This window comes from Gasterosteus aculeatus, chromosome 16 (assembly GCF_964276395.1).
Source record: "Gasterosteus aculeatus chromosome 16, fGasAcu3.hap1.1, whole genome shotgun sequence".
Lineage (NCBI taxonomy): Eukaryota > Metazoa > Chordata > Actinopteri > Perciformes > Gasterosteidae > Gasterosteus > Gasterosteus aculeatus.
Genome location: NC_135704.1, coordinates 8,015,086 through 8,035,493, shown reverse-complemented (window position 1 = coordinate 8,035,493; position 20,408 = coordinate 8,015,086). Strand labels below are relative to the sequence as shown.

Genomic DNA, 20,408 nt, shown 5'->3' with positions numbered 1-20,408 from the left:
GAATAAATGTACTTTCTTTTTCAATAAATATAAGACGTAATGAATGCTTTTGTGAATTTTATGAAAAGGATGTAAGTAATGTTCCTAGTTTTATATGCTGGTTTATGTAAAATGGTTGTACCTATTTATCTTCTGTTCCAGGTGCTTGCAATGCCAATTAATAAGCAGTCTTTCCCAAGTGGAGCACAGCCCGATTAAAATGCAACCACAAACAATATCCGTTGTGACCCTATTAACCTCCTGCGTGTTGGATAGGTACCCTGTAGCTGCTCATCACGTACAGTAGTCTATACATAATTACCTCACTATTTATCAATAAATGCACTAATACTATATGCTATACTAACTGGCAACAGGTTTCCCGTTTGTTGCTTTATGGGGGTTTTGTATTCATGAATACATGCAACGTGAGATAAATTTCCATGAGAAAATACGGGTTTTAAAGTACATTTTTAACACGAGGCACCATCACAAGATAGTGCTACATCGTTGGGTAGTGATATTAAAGATCATTTCTGGTGCAAATGTGCTATTAATCAAATTACCAAGAATCAAGCTGCATGCAGTGAAGGTGGACCTGCCCTGTTAACCGGTTGGTAATCAAGCCTTACGGTGTTTTGGGTTAACTATTAAAGATTGCTTGTTTTTGTTGTGTTGTTTTTGCATGTCGTGTTGTTTTTGCATGGTTGTGCAGCTGAAATGAAAGTTGATTTTAAATTCTGTATTGCATTAACTTGTAAAAATGACTTTTACAGAAACTCTTTGCAAACTTGATGGTCACTGAGATGTCTGCACAATACATTAGATGCCCTAACGATAGGGACATAAACACTGTTTATCCTGTTTGATCAATAAGAAGTTGTAGTGGTTTGTAACACACTGGTTGTAAGAAGATGCTAACATAGAATGTCAGTATGATTATTATTTTATTTGTTTAGTTACTGTACTTACAGTTAAACATCACTGCAATGCCCAAACAAATCATTTTAGTTCCATAAAACATTATTTATTTTTTATAGATCATTCAAATGCAGGTTTAAAACCATTCATAGATATGATCAAACCGCATGATAATTTGAGCGTAAAAATGAATTCTTGAAAAGTGAATGGGGAAGAGGATGCAATGCAATGGCTTTTCCTTGGTATACGCGATGCAGATTAATGAACAAAATGTAGGAAGTGGCTAGGATAAAAGGAAACATGTCCCCACTTTCCATCCCTTCATATTAGAGAAGTGAAATATTCCTTCTCTGGTCAGAGCACGGTCAACTGACAATTGTTTTTCTTTTCAGGAAGGATGTAAAATGATATTAATTGGTTTCTTGACTCATATGGTCGTCGAGCACCACGCACCAAGCATATTTTCCTTACTATGCAGGCTCACTGGGAGTACCTACGTCTGAAAAAATATCAACGCACCAACGTAAAAAAAACAAAACCACAACTTTTTTTCAGTGCACAACATTTATGTCAAAAACATTTCTTTAAAATAAATTGTTTTTAAATATAAGTAAAACATCTTTCCAAGGGCACGCAACATGTTGCTACCAAAAACAAAGGTGAGTCGGTGTTTTCCCGTGCACCAAAGTGTGCGCGTGTGCATGTATGTACATGCGTGCGTGCGCGTGGCGCTGCGAGGCTCAGGGCTGGGGTTTTGGGTTAAATATTCAAAATGGCGGACGGAGGAGCAGCGAGTCAAGATGAGAGTTCAGGACCAGGTAATGATTACAGCATTTTACATATTCATATTCAAACTGTCTTACTCGCGATGTGCGACGAACGGAGTGCAGATAAGACGCACGTTGAGCTCTCGGGCGAGGAGGTGTTCAGCCATGTTGCAGTTCACACACAGCTAGCCAACTGTAATTTGACAGAGGAGGAAACCAGCTATTGGAAACATGCCTCTCCCCCCCCCTTTGTGCGATTAGACGGCTGTACGCCGCTACATATTCATACCTCCGCCGACAAATACAACTTAGCATATTTTATTAGTAATCGCCGACGCGAGCCCGGTTTCGTACATGACACATTTAGACATTTCGCTAAGGCGATCTGACTGAAATGGGGATGCTAGCAGGCTAGCGTTAGCTCCGCTGCTAGCGCTCTGGCTTTGTGTTGATGCACACGCCGAAGCTTTTGGAGGAGGTTTGCATATTCATTTTTGCCCAACCGGGGAAGTGGATGCGCTCTGTTTTTTCTTTTTCTTTTTTTTATGTGTGTTTAAAAAAAAACCTTAATTGTATTTAGAGGGAACGCGAACAGACTGAAGGCAACCTGTGTTTTCGTTAGATACGCGGTGTCACCTCGGCGTTCCCCCCCTCAGCCTTTTGTGCTCGGCGCAGCGGAGCCTCGGCAGCAGCCTGTTGTGTCGTTCGTGCGGGCCCGACTCGACCCGAGTGCGGAGTTCAGCTGGAGCTCACCAGACGCAACAACTGCATGTCAACATGACAGTTGGTGTGTAAATACTGAACGATGCGTTGGTGGAGAAAACAACTAAATAAAATTAAAAAAAAAACGCGTACTGTCCGCGCGTGCAGCGGCTGGCTAACCGGCTAACTCCATACCTCCATAACTGGCTCCTGTCGGTCACACGCCAACTTTAACGTAACGTTACACCCTCTTTTTAATGGAGTTAAGGAATATAAACGTGTACATGCTGATCGGTTCAGTGTCTTGAAGCTGTAACTGGCTGCCTTTTTTTGAAGTGGGAGTCTCAACTGTTCGTCTCTCTCATTAGAATATTTAATTTATTCTTACAACTTTTAAATTGACTGAGCTGTTTTGGGGGGGAACTTGGTGGGAGTCCGTACAGGCTGTCGTTGTTGCAGGAGTTTTGGGCTGAATACAAAGATTTACCTGTGAATCCCCCCGCAAGCCCGGGGAGGGGTGGTGAGGCCCACTTCCGGAAAGCCACAATAATAACAGGCAGGGCATTCTTACCATTCACCCCGTCGGCTCCGGGCCGGGCAAGACACAGCTTGATGGCACTTCCCCCCTCCCCTTTAGCTCTGCGAAGTTCAGTGTGCTATTTAAAAAAAAAAAAAAAGGAGACTGAGTTGCATTATACTTCATTACATACTACACATATATACTATGTTTTTACTTCACAGATCAGGTTGCCTTTACAGAAAATACAATGCAAAATGTGTCCCCAACACGAGAGTACATGGATAGATGGGTGTGCTTACTTTTGTTTTGTTCTAAGAATATGGCTTATTTTTCTGACAGTTATTTTTGTGAGAACAGAATATTGAATTCAATTAGTTTGCAGTGTTTCTTTTCTTGTTTTATTTTTAACAATAAAGTCACCCCGATGTCTTGGGCCACACTGTTTATTTGCATTGTATTAACCGTGATACAAAGCCACTATATGGATACCCCCGGTTCATTTGTCTGAGTATCACAGGGTAACTTTGCCCACGGTAATGATAGAATTACATTACAGACGACAATATGTCTCCAAGAAAGACAGTAGACTAAATGATTTCCCCAAGCCAAGAAAAACGAGTGTGTTGGCATATTGTGAAATAAAGTATGTCCACTGTCTGGAAATAAGCTCTCTTACCTAAATAAATATATATAACAAATTAAACTAGGCTTCTTTTACGAAGAGTCGAGATATAATTCTGTCCTCACACTTAGGTTACTTTTCTCATTTAATCAGTTTTTCAGTTCCACTCTCATTCCAGCCTTGTAGTTCCATCATGAATATTCATTACTGTAAACACAGTTGTTATGAATAATGCATCGTTCGCAGTAATACATTCAGGACATGCCATCTCAAAGTACTGGGAAGGCCTCCACGAAGGCTGCAGTCAGTTGAGCTTTTTCACTGTGGAGGAAAGTATCACAACTAATCCGAGCTGTGCTTAACACAGATGACCACTTGTGTCTAGTGATCTGAACTGAAATGTTCTTTTAGGAATTTAGCAACGTAGAGCAGACATCTGTCTGGGGATCAGACATTATCTGTAAAAAGAGGATTTGTTTAGCACAAACGACCACATACTGAATTGTTGGGTTGTATCAGGCTATACGTTTGGTAAGGGGCACACGTTTGAAAACCCCTTTTTTTCAGTGGAAATGGTTACAAGTGGGGATGAATGATGACATAATCCACATAATGGAGGCCTTCACAAGCGTAAACCAGAGGGGCTTATGCGTGGAGGATGTCTTTATCATTTGTCCTTCTGTCCCCTAGGACTCTCCATGAGGAAGATCCCTAATAAACATTTGCCCAGACATTTTATGTTACTCAGAGTTTTAAGTACACAGCACTTGAAACCAGCAGTTATTGCTCGGATCTGCTACATAAATGAAAAAACACCATCTATCTGGATTGAAACTGCCTGCATCAACAGACCGTAGCAGTGCATCAGAGCTAACCTCTGCGTGTGCGGTTCTCAAGGAGTTGAATACTCCGACTCTCCACTCCCTAGAACCTTCACTTTAATTTAGTTAGGTTGAATTTTCCAGCTGGCCTACAGACATTTGGCTAATGACCACCCATGAGATAGCGCTGTAGCTTACAGTGGTGTTAGCTGCATTACCCCTCATCAAATTACAGCGCACCCTATTTTGTTCATCCTCTTGCAGCCGTTTGTACGATGTGTTGTCATGTGTTGTTTTAATAAGAATATGTACAGCAACGTTACAACAGTTTGGGTATTTATGTTGATTCTGATTTAACCAGAAGGCTGAAGGTTGTTGTTTATCTGGTGACCATCCAGTCTGTCCAAACCTGTCGGAGGGCTCCTGTCCTTTCTAAGGAGAAGTGGTCTCTGTTCTTGAGACAATATGCACCTCAACGAATTCTCCCCCGACAGTCTCGATGCAGTCTGTGTTTTTAAGATGACTGCACGTAGCAGTGGAGAGAGTGGACGTACTAATTAAGTTTAGCCCTGTCTCATGTTGAATCTCCCCACTCATATTAGCGGCTCTGCAGTATTCTGCCTGCCTGTCCCCTGTCCCGGTGCTAATGAGATATCTATTTAAAATTCTTTGCAGGATATTTGTGTAATGCATTGTTCCACAACAGCGTTTTGCAAACGAATCAACCAAGTAACTCTACATGTGTTGCAGTGCACGGCTGATTACTGCTTTTGTCTCCTTTTTTTAAAATTTGTTTTTGGGATGTGATTGTTGAAAAGGTCAGAAAGATGGACCCCTTGGAGATCCAACACAGACAGGGCATGTCTATTGATCTTAAGTGACCATCTTGTTAAACATTAGTTTGGACCTTAACCAAATGCTGTGTTGTTTGAGGAGATCAATAGTAAGCGTCTTAGTAATGTAGTGTTTGTTTAATGCTCAGACGGTTATTTCCTTCTGCAGGTAGCTGAACTAGAGAATACGTAACACATTTCAGTTTGTAGTGAGGATTTGTCTGCTTTATTTTTGAATTTGTGGACTTTTTGTTTAATCAAAATAATAGGCCATTGCCTTAACAGAAATCTCCCCCCAAAGGATACTTAATATTTAATCAATTGGTTAAATAAGACGTTAAATCGGTATATGGCTGGTCTTTTCTTTCTTCTGATAATAATTGATTTGTCGTTGGCTAGTAAAACCTAATACACGTTCATAACTCTCCAGCAACACTAATTTGTGTCAGCTTAGCAGTAGTAGCAAAAAAATGAGAAAATGGTTGGAACATCTAGTTCCTGCTTTGCCAACTGAAAGAAGAACACACAAACCAACCCCGATCAACAAGGATTATTAGGTCTAGCATGAAAGTATGTCACATCATATCGTTTATTTAATCAATTGCATATGTTTGACCATGTACATGATAAACAAAAAATGAATCGGCAACTACTTTATGTACTTTTTCTAGCTTTAATACCCACTGGTTCCAGTCTTTTCAATCATTATTATTATCATAACAATCAACTTATTAAAATGCCCCTGTAGCTTTAGAAAATAGCCAGAGGTGTTTCCGCAATACTTCCATCCAGTTTCTAATAATTTCCAACGACCACACTCTGAACATTAGCAGTGTTGATGAAGGAGCGCTTGAACGCACCTGGAAAATACCAGCAACCACCACTGGTTCAGGTGTGTAGTTGGGCTTCATTCAAGCACGCTGCTGTTTACACAGCGCTGCTGGCGTTGCTTGACGACGGAACACTTGCCCTCCCGTTGTGCCGCGCTGATAACGGTCTGTTTGTTCTTCAGCACGTTCTGTGTTGACGCTAGCGGGCCCTCTCGGCACCGTTTGATCTGGTCAGCATGGGTGTAAATGCCTTCCGTCGGGTAACGAGAGAAGTGAACAAGTTGAGAGCTTTATTGTGTTGTTGTTCTTGCTTTGGATCAGCAGCGCCGCCCCGGTCCTTCTGATTCACTGGACGCCGGCGCGGCGCCGCAGCTCGGCTGTTCCCCTGCTGCGGTAACTCTCGGAGCATGGTGGAAAAGAATTTTAAAAGGGCCCCCGAAATGAAATACTAATGGAATGTAAAGCTAATCTAAATATGCTAATCCCCGAACACTTCATAAACATGGAGGGCAACAGCCCGCCGCCCACCCTCTGTAGTCGCTCGCTGAGGAATGCCTTAGCCACAGGGGGTCTAGCAGTAATGACGGGCTTGTGGTGGATTAATTTGAAGTTATTTATTTCCGATTGAGCGCCCCCCCTCCCACTCATAGCCCAGACCACCCCCACCCCCTCCCTTCTTTTTAGCAAGTAGGCCCGGTCTCCATGACTCCCGAAGATACTTCGAACGAGCAGTCTGAGACGTCCTATTAATCCGGACCGGCTTGCTAACATGTGCAGACCATTGCCGACAGGCCTCACGTTGCATTCTGGGATACCTTCCGCCCTTCACCTGCTCTTAGCTAATTACTTTTTAGCCGTGCTTTTGCACAATAATTGGTCTTGTGCTGCTGCCTCCCCTCCCTGTTCTGAGCCAAGTGCTAGTTTGAGCACTTTTTCCCCCCCGCCTGTGTGTCGTCCTTATTCCCCTGTTTTTTATCGTCCTCCAAAAGCCATCCAATTAATATGCTAATGAGCTGATAAATATTTATAGGGATTTAAATTATGCAGAAAGCTTTCAGAGCCCAGTGTGAAATGCGCCGCTCGCAGGACTTCAAAGCCTTGCATTGCTAACGAGGTAGGGGCAAATTTGCATACGGCTTTAATCAGCTGAATACTGATTATGCTTCATTATAGAGTTGGAGATGTGGGGAGGGGGGGGGCGGCGGTTGGAGGAGCCCGCCAGCTGCACTTGTCGTTTGTTTCATTCCAGAAAGAGGTTGAACTTTTCCAGAAGTACAGACAATCTTGGCACGAGAGAGAGAGAGACAGAGGGAGAGAGAGCGAGAGACGGTGGGGGGAGGGATTGCAAAGTAGGCACTGTAAAAGGGAGAGGGGCAGCAGAGCTATAAAGAAAGTAAAGAGTACAGACAGGCAGAGAGAGAGCGCTGTTTGCCTAAACCCTGTTGGCTTCCCCAGTGTGCGTGTCCCAGTGTTGGTCAGTGGACCGTGTGGCGGACAGTGCCGCTGTGTCTGTGTGTCGCTCTGCTTGCACTGAACTCCGCTCGCCGCTGACCAGTGGAGGGTGAAGAGTGGGAGGAGGAACAGAGCGCCGGACGCCCCGCCGGTGGGTTTGCCCGGTCGAGGCAGTTTTCCAGGCTAGTCTCTGCAGCCATGCTGGAAAACACAGCCGCGGGTGAGTTTGTTGAGGTCGCGGCGGATTTGGTCCCCTCGGGTGGCACGTCGAAAGTTGCGGAAGGCTCCCTCCGCGTTGAACGTTACGCGTGTTGTATAGCGTTAATGTTACCGTCGTCATGTCGTTCTCGCTGTGAATGCAGCCAGTATGTGTCTGTGATTTGTGTTCATTAATCTTTGCCACTTTGAATGGTGAATGTGACAGAAATGTAACTGCGGAGTCGGAATGTCATGCAATTATGGGCTGCCCTCCTCATGAGAGTCAACTCACAGAGGCAGGATTGTGATGTTTTCACCGGCGGTCTGTGTGACTTTGTCTCACTATCTGTCTCTGTCTGGCTCTTCCAGATGCTAAAGTGAATAATCAGTCAGGAACTACTAAATGTGCAATGGAAAGTGGTGACGGGAACACCGGTGAGTGACCTCCAGCTTTTTCTTTTTAACGGGACGCAAATCAGGATTTTCAATTCAACCTCCTCATTCAACAGGTTTCAAATTGCCTGCAAAAATGAAAATGTCTGCAAAGTGCAAATCAGGAAAAAAAATCCGTCCTGTGTTGACCCCTGCATTATTGGCTGGTAAAAAAGAAAGACATGGCAGTGTTCCAAATTCCTTGCAGTTCTCTTTATCAAATGCAGAGTTGTCCTCACTTGTGTCCATTGAACATCACACTGATTCTACTCAGTGTTGCTTCAGTGAGTTTGTGTACCAACCAACGAACAAACTCAAGGTGAACATGGAAGACTGAGTGTTCATCTTTGAATCACCACTGCGAGAGGGTGAATTTATGCAACATTAACACCTGTCATTATCAGTGTCGTCATTTAAATTCGCCAACCAAATGCATGCAGATGTGTAACAACTTTGGTTTACCGTCACAGCTGCTGTCACTGTTAAAACAATGTTTTCCTTCCACCTGACAGCGGCATGTTCCGCTCAAGCATGCCGCCACATGTTCACTGTGGGCCGTGTTGAAATAACAAGAGCGTAAATTATGTTGCCAATTAAAACCACAATGAGAAAAATGTCCTCTGTTCCTCTGACAGCACGTTTCATTAACTGTGTTTCCATCCGCAGGAATCCAAATCAATGGGTTTGACTTTCAGAGGCAGACGGTGCCGACCACAAGTGCAATCACTAATGCACACGCACAAGCCATCCTCCAACAGGTAACGCACAACGCGCGTGATCCCATACTCAAACACCGGTGACTTTTTGTCGTCTCGTTTCAGCGGCGGCAGTCTCACAGATAATGTTTTGGGTGTGACCACACATGTTAATTGTAGAATTACAATGAAATTAGGTCAGAAGTTTGAACAGAGGTGTGCTGATCCGCACCCACATATGCACAAGCAAAAGGAGTTAATTTAAATGAGCCAGGCTCTCCGTGTGTCGCCTGGCAACACGGCGGATTAATCAACCCTGTATGCTAATTAGCTGCTCTGCGGTTGCTCGGAAACAGATGGCAGAGAATATGCAAATCTATGCAGAATTTACATGCACTGCATAACCGTTATTTTAATTAGCATCTCAACTCTTCCACTGGCTTTCCTTGTCTCTGAAGGCTGCAGCACATTTAAAAACTCCTTCTCACTTGGTTTTTGTAATTTCTATTCCTCTCCCTGCTCAAAGACCAGAGGCTCATTCTCAGAAAGCCACTCAGGTAGCAGGGATTTCACGCCTCATTGTATTATTTGGTGTTTTATCCAGACTGCTCCTTTTTGGTCTGAATTACTCATCCATTCAAATTGCTGTCAACGAAAACATTTAAGATCTTCTTGCTATTTTTTTATGGTAAGCCTCCCTTTTTGCTTCACCTCCACTAGTCTAAGTCTGAAGACTCGAGCGCTCTTCCGACCTCCATCCAGCAGAGCGTATTGCCTCAAACCCAGCTAATGTTGGCCGGGGGACAGATTGCAGGAGTAAGTGACCCGTTGCGCTTCAAATGTGGTCGCGGCCATGCATCTGGGCCACCACCACCACGTTGTCCACCTGTCACTGAAAGATTGGGTGATAAAATGGCTGCTCGCCCCGATCCTGTGCCTGTGTCTGCCTGCTTATCAGCTCACCAGCGATCAGTGGGGTATATCCAAATTCTACCCGTCGCAGAACGCCGAGGGGTCGTTTTGGACGTAGCCTGGAAAGGCCTACCACACGACGCATTCCATATCCATCCATGGTCTCCTGGGGGTGGGGAGGTGGCGGCATGCTGCGGTCTAGAAGGCCGGCCACTTTGAATGTGTTTGAATGTTTACCGTGCATGTGGATTTGAGTTTCAATGGGACATCGATAAGCTCCTCTGCCATCGTGCCTTTGCCTAGCTGCATGAATGTTCTCCCCAATTGCCTGTCTGGGCTCATGTTGGTGTTGCCACGACAACAATGGTTTTAGTGCGACTTTGATACCTTTTTATAACAAGTCATAGTTTTAGATAACAGCATGATGGTGAAGTAACTTCAGTGTCTGACTGTTAAGGACATTCTAGTTCATGACTGTAAACCGGAGCAGCTATTTAAACAACTGCTGGCAACGGCATCAAACAATGTAAATCCCCCTGATGTTGAAGTGAGTGATAAATAAATAACCCATTTTATTGCACTTAGTGGAGACTAGAGATTCTCAGCAATCATGTCAAGACCGGTGTGTAAAAGTGTCACAGGTCGTTTACGCAACACAGATTTCTTCAATATCCCATTGTGGTTTTAGAGTCATCTCTAAGATAAAAACTTAACCTTTCACATCTATCAAAGCCAATAAAGTGTTGTGACAACACTAACTCATCCCATTCGTGTTGTATCATAACACTGATTTCCTCACGGGCTACTTGAATCCTCTGATCCTCCTTTGTGCCCTCACCCTCTCTGACCTGGCCTCTCTCCCTCAGTTGACCCTGACCCCAGCGCAGCAGATGTTGATCCAGCAGGCCCAAGCTCAGTTCCTGGCTGCAGCCGTGCAGCATTCGGCCAACCAGCAGAACAGCACCACCGGGGCCAACATCTCGGCCACCGCAGCCACACCCATCAGCCAGCTGCCCCTGTCGCAGCCCATTCAGATCGCCTCTGTAAGCTCCAATCTGCTGCGGGTGTCTTTCTGCAAATCCTTAATGTATATTTGGGACCACACTCGCAGTCCTGAAAGGCTCACATGGAAGACCCATTCCATCAGTGCCACAGAAGGTCATCATGGAATTAGATTCAAAATTGCTCTATTTATACGTTTTACACTGTTATATGCGATTAAAGACACAAGACAAAACCTTAGTCATTTTCCAAGCCATACAGGACTAATTGTATATGTAATTTATAGAGAAGAATTATTTTTCCTTATTTCTTGAGTCGGCTTCTGAATATCTTCTTGAAAACATTTCTTGTTTCTTGGACTGAAATGTGGATTATATGGAAACCATAATGAAATACAAATATATCGCGTCTGGTTTGAGACAAGAAAAAGCAATCTCAAAGAACCGTGCTAGCTCTGTAATTGACTCTTGCCGAGATATTTGCTTTAAGTTGATGACTGTAGAGAATGGAGAGGATTGTTCTTTTCTCCACAACAATAAGTAGGGCACCATGATAAACGGCTCATTTCTCCTACTCATAACTGTTGACTTTCTTTCAGCAGCTACAGCCGCAGAATCTCAGTCTGCCTCAGTTCGTCCTGCTGCAGCCCGGCCACCCCATCGCCACACTACAGCAGCCTACTCAATTCATCATCTCACAGCCAACACAGGCCCAACAGAGTGAGCCAAACACCCGCCCGCTTTGATTTGCATGCAGAACTAAGATAAGAGATGTCTGTTGAATATTGTATTGTTTTTTTTTTCTTAACTGTCATGCTTTTCACTCTTTAGGCATATTGCAAGCCCAGAGTCTTCTAAATCTACCTCAAAGCCAAGCTAACCTCCTGCCGACTCAACAAAGCCTCACCCTTGCAACTCAGGTTGGTAATGATGCAAGCAAACTCTGAGAGAATGTGTTTCAGTAATGCCGGCGTTGCTCACACGTTGCCCACAGTAATCCAGGTATTTGAATATAATCACATCACAAAGCCAACCTTCATATATTTGTTTGGTGCAGTTTCCTTAATGCCACGTGTATTTTCTTACGTTTCCAAACTGTTCCTCAGCCCGATAACGGTTCCATTCTATATTTTGCTGCAGCCTGCCACTCCAACCCGCACAACAGCATCCACACCCATCCAGTCCCTGTCCCACACTCAGACGACACCCAAGCGGTTGGACACGCCCACTATGGAGGAGCCCAGCGACCTGGAGGAACTGGAACAGTTTGCCAAGCTCTTCAAACAGAGGCGCATCAAACTGGGCTTCACACAGGTGTGTGTAAAATAGGTTGATCATCCTCGCAATTTCTGTGTTTTTCCCCCTCTGGATATTTTTTTCACAATCAAATTCATGTATAGAACAAAAGTCCTGGTTAAGTTCAGTGGCCTTTCTAAAACCTTTCTTTTTGTTGTGTGTTTCCCTCCTCACCAGGGCGATGTTGGCCTGGCCATGGGGAAGCTGTACGGAAACGACTTTAGCCAAACCACCATCTCTCGCTTCGAGGCCTTGAACCTGAGCTTTAAGAACATGTGCAAACTGAAGCCATTGCTGGAGAAGTGGCTCAACGATGCAGGTTTGTCCCTGAACCCACCTGAAAACAGCGGGAATGCTGTGATTGCCTGCACAGGGATCCCTTGCAGTGCCTTGCCTTTACCTCTCCTCCCTTCCTTTTGTGTCGGTGCTGTTTGTGCAGAGACCCTGACATCGGACCAGTCCCTGTCCAGCCCCAGTGCCCTGGGCTCCCCGGGCATGGGCATCGAGGGGATCAACCGCCGACGAAAGAAGAGGACCAGTATTGAGACCAACATCCGAGTGGCCTTAGAAAAGAGCTTTCTGGAGGTTAGAAGCACATTTTCGTGAACTCATAAATATTGATCTGTGCTGGGAAAGTTAGTTGGCGCTTTACCATTCCGTGTTAAACAAGTAGCAGATGTACAGTCAATAGGCCCCTCAGTGCTCACAGGGCATCTCTGGCTTTTTTGCCCTCTTCAAGCAGAACCAAAAACCTACCTCTGAAGAGATCACCATGATCGCCGACCAGCTCAACATGGAGAAGGAGGTGATTCGGGTCTGGTTCTGCAATCGCCGTCAGAAAGAGAAGAGGATCAACCCTCCCAGCAGCGGAGGAGGAGGCTGCACCCCCATCAAAACCCTCTTCACCCCCAGTAGCCCTTTAGTAAGGATGGACACATTCAATTGTTTTTTACAATTATTACAATTACAGGTCATTTAGCAGACGCTTTTATCCAAAGCGACTTACATTACACTTTAAACCCGTGGCTTTTTTCACATTTTTGCCCGGGGAGCAATTAATTTTTCCCAAGGACTGTCTTCTAGAATGTTTTAGTGTCTGTTTCATTCCAGAAAATCCGTCAGTCTGTTATGTGTAGGGTTACTATGACACGTGCATGGTGATCATTGTTCTCTGGAACCGCCTCCATTGCCAGAAGATACCCTTTGTTTGTTTGTGGCTGTAGTTTATTGCAGCGTGACAGCAGAGCTCATTCAGTCCTCACTCTCTGTTGCGCAGGTGGCCAGCACAGCAAGCCTTGTGAGCAGTCCAACTATCAACACACCCACCACTCTGACTGTAAACTCAGTGATGCCTCTCACCAGCACCAGCGTCTCCAGTTTGTCGTTCACAGGTGTGTACAGATGTGTTTGCCTCCAGGAAAACAGATTGTCGAGTCAAACAAAATGACACAAATGAATGCCGACGTTGCGTTTTTCTCCCCGCGCTGCCTCAAAGGCACGAACACAGCGTCCGTCATTTCCGCGGCGCCGATATTCACTACCGCCAGCTCTCCGTCTCTAAGTCCCTCGCCGACGACCATTCAGTCCGGTAACTCGGAGAGCAAGGTACAAACCATCCTCAACCAGGTCCCGACATCCATAGCCACCACTTTGGGGACTGGTCAAGTGATGGTGTCGGCGTCGGGGCTGTCGGCGGCGCTGCAGGGCGCACAGTTACCCGGCAGCTTTGCTGCTATGGCTGCTGCTGCCGGGCTCAACTCGGGACTGATGGCATCCTCCCAGTTCTCTCCGGGGTCAGTAGAGGTCATGTTGATTAGGCCTCTGATTACTGCTACTGTGGGTTTGACTCTCGGTGTCCGATGTCTTCTCTATTGATTTAAATGAACTTGTCCTTGTGTCCAGGGGGGCCCTGCTCAGTCTGACCGGAGGCCTTGGGGGCGGGCTGAGTCCTGCCCTCATGAGCAACAGCACCCTGGCTACCATCCAAGGTGTGTATCAATGTACGTATATTCAATTATTCCTCTACTCACCTTTCCTTACTATGTACACTCAATGGAGTCCCAGAAGGCTTTGTGTGGAGGTGGGGATCCCCACCTTTTTAATGTGATAACAGTTTTGAAGCAGAAACGCTCAAATGGTTTTTGGGTGCTTTGTCTTTACAGAACCACAAAAGACGAGAGTGAGTGAGTGATAATAGTTTTTAGACCAATAACACCCCCCCCCCTCTCTCTCCACAGCTCTGGCCTCGAGTGGCATCACTTCCCTGGACGGCAACCTGCTGTTCGCCAACACCTCTACCGGCACGCCGATCTTCTTGTCCCCCCAGAACCTGTCGCTGCTCACTAGCTCCCCCCTCAGCCTGGTGTCGGCCGGGCCGGGGGGGCTGCAGGTCACATCTGATGCTCACCATCAAGCCAGCGCGGCCGCTGTGCCGGTGCAGGCCTCGACCATCACCACTGCCTCCAAGGCCCAGTGAAGCCCGTCGGGCTGCGTCCCGGGTCGACGCCCTGTTTCCCGCGCCGTGCACTACTCTCACACCTCGCAGGGAGGCTGTTGGGTCTCGGCTCTGCGCCTCACTAACCACCCAACATTCTTTCCACTGTATCTATCATTATTTAATCCTTTTGCTGCCACCAAAAAGAAAATGACCTCAAATGAGGTTGAGGTTTAATTTTTTAATTTTTTTTTATTTTATACATTTTGTTTCCTTTTCATGATTCTTGGATGTTTTTTTCCCACCAACAGTAGCCAGATGGACACTTGTTGACCTGCGGCTCCTCATGGACCTTGAGAACTGTCCAGGAAAAAATATATACATCCTCGGCACCATCAAACTGTTCACATTTTGTGTGTGTGTGTAATAAATAAATATATATATATATATATATATATATACATATATATATATATATATATATTACACACACACACATAATATATGTCCTCCAATTTCCAGGTCAGAAATTTATCTGAAATACTTCTAACCAAAAACGTTGCGATTTTCCTCTTTTTAGCATTCAAACTGAACAATTTACTACTAATTTCACTATATTCATCATCACTAATGGGGATTTGTGTCACCCAATCTTTGATTCACTCTTTTTTTAGACAGCCATAATGTAAATCATATCAAAGTTATGTAGACAGAAACTTTTTATTTCTTTTTGTCTTTTTTTAACATTTTCAGAACTTTGTAAATCTGATGAGTTAAGATTTAACTATCAATTTTTAATCGTGGTTATAAGGCTTTAAAAACAAGTAATAAGTGGCCGATATAAAGGTTATCACTGCTTTAAGGGTCGGAGGGACGAGGCGTGTCCCTCCGAGTCTGTCCTTCTGGAAACACTGAGTTTTACGCTTTGCTGCGGTGGCAGAGTTGCTTTTGTACACAGCGGTCTTCAGAGCGATGGTGTTGTGGATGGACGTCTGTTCGGAGGTCTGTACCTTTAGTTTGGAGTCGGGGTTGGAGAAGTCTGCATGTGTCGTCTACAGCTCAGGCAGACGCCGAGAGTTGGGTAGCTGCATTATCCACAAGGCTGACCGGCCTGTTTTCGGGGAGGACTAGTCGGGGAGGGTGGGGGTGGGTGTATGGTGGCATTGGCTTGGTGGGGTTTATTGTATTGTGTGTTTGTTTTTTTTGTTTCTTTGATAGTAGTACCGTCGTATCTACTTGTGCACAGTATCTGTACCAAAAAACTGGATTGATGAGCTGCAGTCTGCCTGTCTTGGGAGGAATGAAATTCTGTCTTTTTGTTTTTCTGCAGTCACTCGACTGGCTTACGTACTTTAAGATATACCAAAAATATTTGTTCAAATAATTGCTGTGTGTAGTCGGTGTAGGTTAGTGTAGTCAATATATTTATGAGTACAAAATCTCTCTTCATTGTCAACAGAATATAGAAATGCAATATCTTGATGATTATTTTCCAAAGATGACCTTTTTTTTTATTATTTGACGAAGTGTCTCATCGCTCAACTTTTGAATTGGCAGCACAACTGACCAGAAAGAGGGTGATTGGTGGGTTGGGGCATGAAAAAGTTTATTTTATTTTTATCACCGGGCCCTCACCATAACGCCTGATCTTTGTTATCGCCCGGCCATTTGGTGGTTTTGTTTTCCTTTCTTAATCTATTTTGGTAGCAGTTTTGGACTTTTGTGAAGCGTTCACGGAAGGGTTTTGTTTTTTGAGGTTTGTACCAATATTCAGCCATAAAACAACAGCTTAAACCAAAGTGGTTTTCCTCAGTAGTTTCTGTACCTGTCCGAGCACGCAAGTTGACATTCACGCGATCTCTATTCCCCACTCTGCTGATAAATTATTTTCCCTTCTCCCACCTCCGTCGTTGCCGGATATCCCTGATTTGTTGCTGCCGGATGAGGATCACAGAAACTTTAGCTTTAACAACTTGCTGCTGAAAGTCCTGTTGCAGAGGAGCGTGCTCCCTTATAGCTTTATGACCACACCGAGTGAAATCAGGCTTTGTGGTTCAGACCTCCAGTCTATAGAAACGTATGAATTGGAACATCAGATAACCAGATACCCCCCCTCCTCCCAGGGCCGCCATTCTGAGCCAGCATGCTGTGAGAAAAAGAAATCTATCCCGCTCCCTAAATCCGCCCGAGGACTAATCGACCAAACTACACGCGCAACGTAGCCTTGCTGTGCTACGTCCAAAAACCCCCCAAAAATTACCATCGTGATAATCTCACCGAGAGCGTAAGCAGTGTAATCTGTCCATGTTATCCTTTAGTGTACTTCTTTTCTGTTGTTGAATTATTTTAACTGAATATACCTCAGCAGCACTTAAACATAGAACATAGAACCATGTAGAATCATGTGTAATCATTGTCTGGCTCCCCAGTCAAGCTTTATACTGATAAACCACACATAAAAGGACAACCTACTACTGCTATTTTCTAGTACTACTATTTCTGGGGTATTTCCAGGTTTAATTATTATTTTGAGATCCTTCTGCCAAAGTAAAAGCCTTTCTCTTTGCAGCTAGGCGGGTGTCTGGCTGCCGTCCTCGGGGCCCCGTTGGGCTCCTAGAGGACCCGGTCCTGTTCCAGTGCTGTTTGTAGTTGCTAAAGAGTTGAACAGGATAAACCAGTGGCCATCGGCACTGCAGGATGTTACTGAAATATTTATCTGAATTAGAGAAACGATCTTTTCCTAATTCTATACATATAAATATATATATATATACCCGTGTAAGATATTCATATTTTATATTTGAACCAGTATGTTATCAAGACTGAATGTAGTGTTTATCATGCTTACTCGAAAAAGAGGGGGGGAAAAACTCCCCTCAATCTTTCATTTTTACTATCGTAGGAATCTTTATTTTTTATTCACAAAAACCTGACGACCAAAAATTGAGAATAAACCTTGAGACGGCGCCTCAGTGGTGCGTTGCTGACCCCTGCGAGGGCTTTTCAACAGGAAGCTCCTGACTCTGAAGCATCTGATCTTAGTCTTTAAATAGATTCTTTTTTTGTTGTTGTCGTGGACTTGATTTGTTGTGCTGTCTTTAACAATCATTTAAAATATTTTTTATATTACTTTATGCCTTAATTGTTTTGTATAGTGCGAGAGGGCAAGATCACTGGCTTTCTTAGTTTGACAAAGATTAACATTATCATTTATGCCTTATTGTTACGTAGAAGACATGAGCATTGTAGCATTGTTTTGTGTGCGTGTGTGTGTGTGTGTGTGTGTGTGTGTGAGAGCGAGCGCGCGGTGAGCTCACCTGGTGCATTGTTTTTACTGTAACAAAACGGTGTACTTTGGGCATTTTAAGAGCGTGGGATGATTATGTTGCTACCGATGTTTTTAGGTGTGACTCAAGAGGTTGAGGATACATGTGAGAAAAGCTTTACTAATAATTCTTATAAAGTGTGTGTGTGTGTGTGTGTGTGTGTGTGTGTGTGTGTGTGTGTGTGTGTGTGTGTGTGTGTGTGTGTGTGTGTGTGTGTGTGTGTGAGAGTAAATAAGGAGGGCAGTCTGCAAACCCTTATGGTGCATTTCCATCGGGTGTCCGATAGTGATTTTAGAAGCATGGTGAGACCTCAGAGTACTTTTTGTCCAGAGAAGAGGAGGAGAGGGGGGGGGGCGATACTGATTAACTAAAGCCTAAAGCAAACCCCGTTTATGGTTCAAAGTCCAGTTTCCAGATCACAGTTGGACGGTTTAATCTCTACTAATGATCTTAACTGTCAAGTGACGTCGTTTCTGCCGATGGCTTCTCGCGCGCTTCGGTTTCACTGCGCAGTCCAGAGATTTCTCGAGGCTCTCGTGGATGTTGAAGTTTGTCGACCTGCCGCGCTGGCTGGTTTTTAAGGTTGACAAAAGGAAGTGTGGAGCACCGGTTTAGGCAAAGGAATCTGTATACCTCATTTATAACTCGAGACTGAGTGAAACACGCTTTAATCTACTAACAAAATAAATTAAAAATATATAAAAAAATATATAAAAGAAACGTAAATAAAGAAACTTGTGTCGGCGGAGAAGCCCGTTCATACCTGTACTTTGTGAAAGGCCACCACACGGGGGGGACAGATCCCATACCAGTACTCCTGAATGGTTTTTCTTTCACAATTTGGTGTTTTTTTCTTTTTGCTGCACACTGATTTATTTGTCGGCATCGGATGGAAATGAATTGTTGTAACTTGAGATTTAGGTTTATTTGAGTATATTGTATTCTTTTACTGTCACTTTTTTGTCATATGAATAGACGACCCCTCCACGTTTGAACACTTTAAGTTTGACAATCCTGTTTTGTCGTTTTATTATTTTTATTTCTCCCTCTGAACAAGTACAGGTATGTACATGCCTTCCCACACGACGGCGCGCTCTCGCTTTCCTGTGGTACCAACATAACCAAAGACTCTTAACTTGATTGTATACGAGCGATGCCCGTCTACACCCCCCCCCCCCTCCCCCCCCTCTCTGGCTGCACGCTCTCAACCGTGTCCTCGATTCGTCTGTAAAGAGTTTGCTTTTCATTGCATGCGAATGTGTATCCGCCCCGGAAACACTGGGCGGTTTCAGTGCCTGTGGGCGGGGACTAAAGAAAAAGGGGGCGGGGGGGACAAGAGACTGAGCGGGCTTCTCCGAAAGACACACACCAATGTGGTGGTTAGATGGGCCATGTTTGTTAATACCCACTGAGGGATAACCCTGTGCACACTGTACATGCTCGGGACTCCCGTGTTTTCTCGAGCGCTGTTGCTATGGTGCCGCCCCATCGCCACCCCCCCCCCCCCGCCTCTATCGCTCTCTCTCAAGGACTGGGGCGTGAATCCTGTTCCCGCCTTGCTCAAGTGTGTCCGTCTCTTCCTCGTCATCTGTACACTGTATAGTCCAGAACATTGACCCTGTTGTCTCCAGGAATACACATCCTGCGGCCCTTTTTTGACTCTCACTGCTGTGTCCCCCCACCCCGCCCCCCCCATCCTCCCTTTTGACGTTGTCTCTTCACTACGGACTCCTCTCAGCTGTGACACTATGCATCACGGTCCTTCACTCTGCATGGACTGTGTCCCTCCGGCTAAAACCTCTGGCCGACGGGCTTCAGTGACACTTTGTGTGATGCTTTACTCCAGGTGAGGTTGCAGGACCTCACAAGCGCGATCCCAAAGCAAAAATCCAAATATTGCAGATACCAAAGAGATCTCTCTGTCCTGTGTCTTTCTCTGTTCTCTCTCCCTCAACCCTGCAGCATGTGTATTAGGAGACAAACCCAGCACTGGCTCTAGTCCTAGCCTCAGTAATTCCAAAGCTAGATGTATATTTTGGTATATTTCCGGGAAGAACTTGCGTGGAAAAGCGTCTGTTTCTCGTTTGTTTGTTGTAATCTTTTTTCTGTCACAGCATGGAACTAATTGCAGAACTGTCTTACTCTTGGTAGGTTAAAGATATAGTATTTTTGTATGTTTTGGGATTTGTCATGTGTGTGATTATCAGTTCACAGCCTAAGTGACCATAGCTTTCAACAAGGAAAAATGAGAAAAAAAAGGAAACTCCAACCATGTAAATATTTTGTCTGTGTATCTCAAGAACTGCATTCTGTAAAACATTTACTACTCGCGTGGAAAGCATGGGCTCATCTAAAGGAATGTGTCCCCAATTTATTCTCCCATTTTCTTATTCTGCCGTCTTCTAGTAATTGTCTCTCCAGGAGTCTTAACGTAAAGGAATCCTGCTTTCCATCGTGGACAAATCACTGAGACACACTGCTCCAAAATGACGACAAGGAAAATGAAACCAAACTAAACTGCCTCCAGTCACGGCGGCGAACACCTGAAAGGTTGTGTAGGGGTTTTAAGTATGTGAATCAGGATACATAGTAGATTTTGATGCATTTGTCTGCTGTATTTTTGTTGGTTTTGTTTTTATACACATATTAAAATAACATTTTACTGTA

General features: G+C 44.6%; 1 protein-coding gene across 25 annotated transcripts; it reads left to right on the top strand.

Annotated features, from left to right (window-relative positions):
• The first annotated feature begins 1,594 nt into the window (after window positions 1-1,594).
• On the top strand, window positions 1,595-16,214 carry LOC120833759 (POU domain, class 2, transcription factor 1). Of its 25 annotated transcripts, none has more exons than XM_078090237.1 (15): window positions 1,639-1,718; window positions 8,015-8,080; window positions 8,744-8,835; window positions 9,493-9,588; window positions 10,551-10,727; window positions 11,288-11,405; window positions 11,517-11,605; window positions 11,826-11,999; window positions 12,159-12,300; window positions 12,421-12,566; window positions 12,721-12,903; window positions 13,258-13,372; window positions 13,477-13,774; window positions 13,884-13,981; window positions 14,219-16,214. In XM_078090237.1, exons 1-15 carry the CDS (start codon window positions 1,673-1,675, stop codon window positions 14,455-14,457), a joined length of 2,079 nt encoding a protein of 692 aa, XP_077946363.1. In that variant the 5' UTR covers window positions 1,639-1,672; the 3' UTR covers window positions 14,458-16,214. The 25 variants fall into 25 exon arrangements, with proteins under 25 accessions (XP_077946372.1, XP_077946363.1, XP_040057120.1 ...); XM_040201186.2 differs by having other exon boundaries at window positions 12,412-12,566; XM_040201196.2 differs by having other exon boundaries at window positions 11,285-11,405; window positions 12,724-12,903; window positions 13,884-13,969.
• The last annotated feature ends 4,194 nt before the right edge of the window (window positions 16,215-20,408 follow it).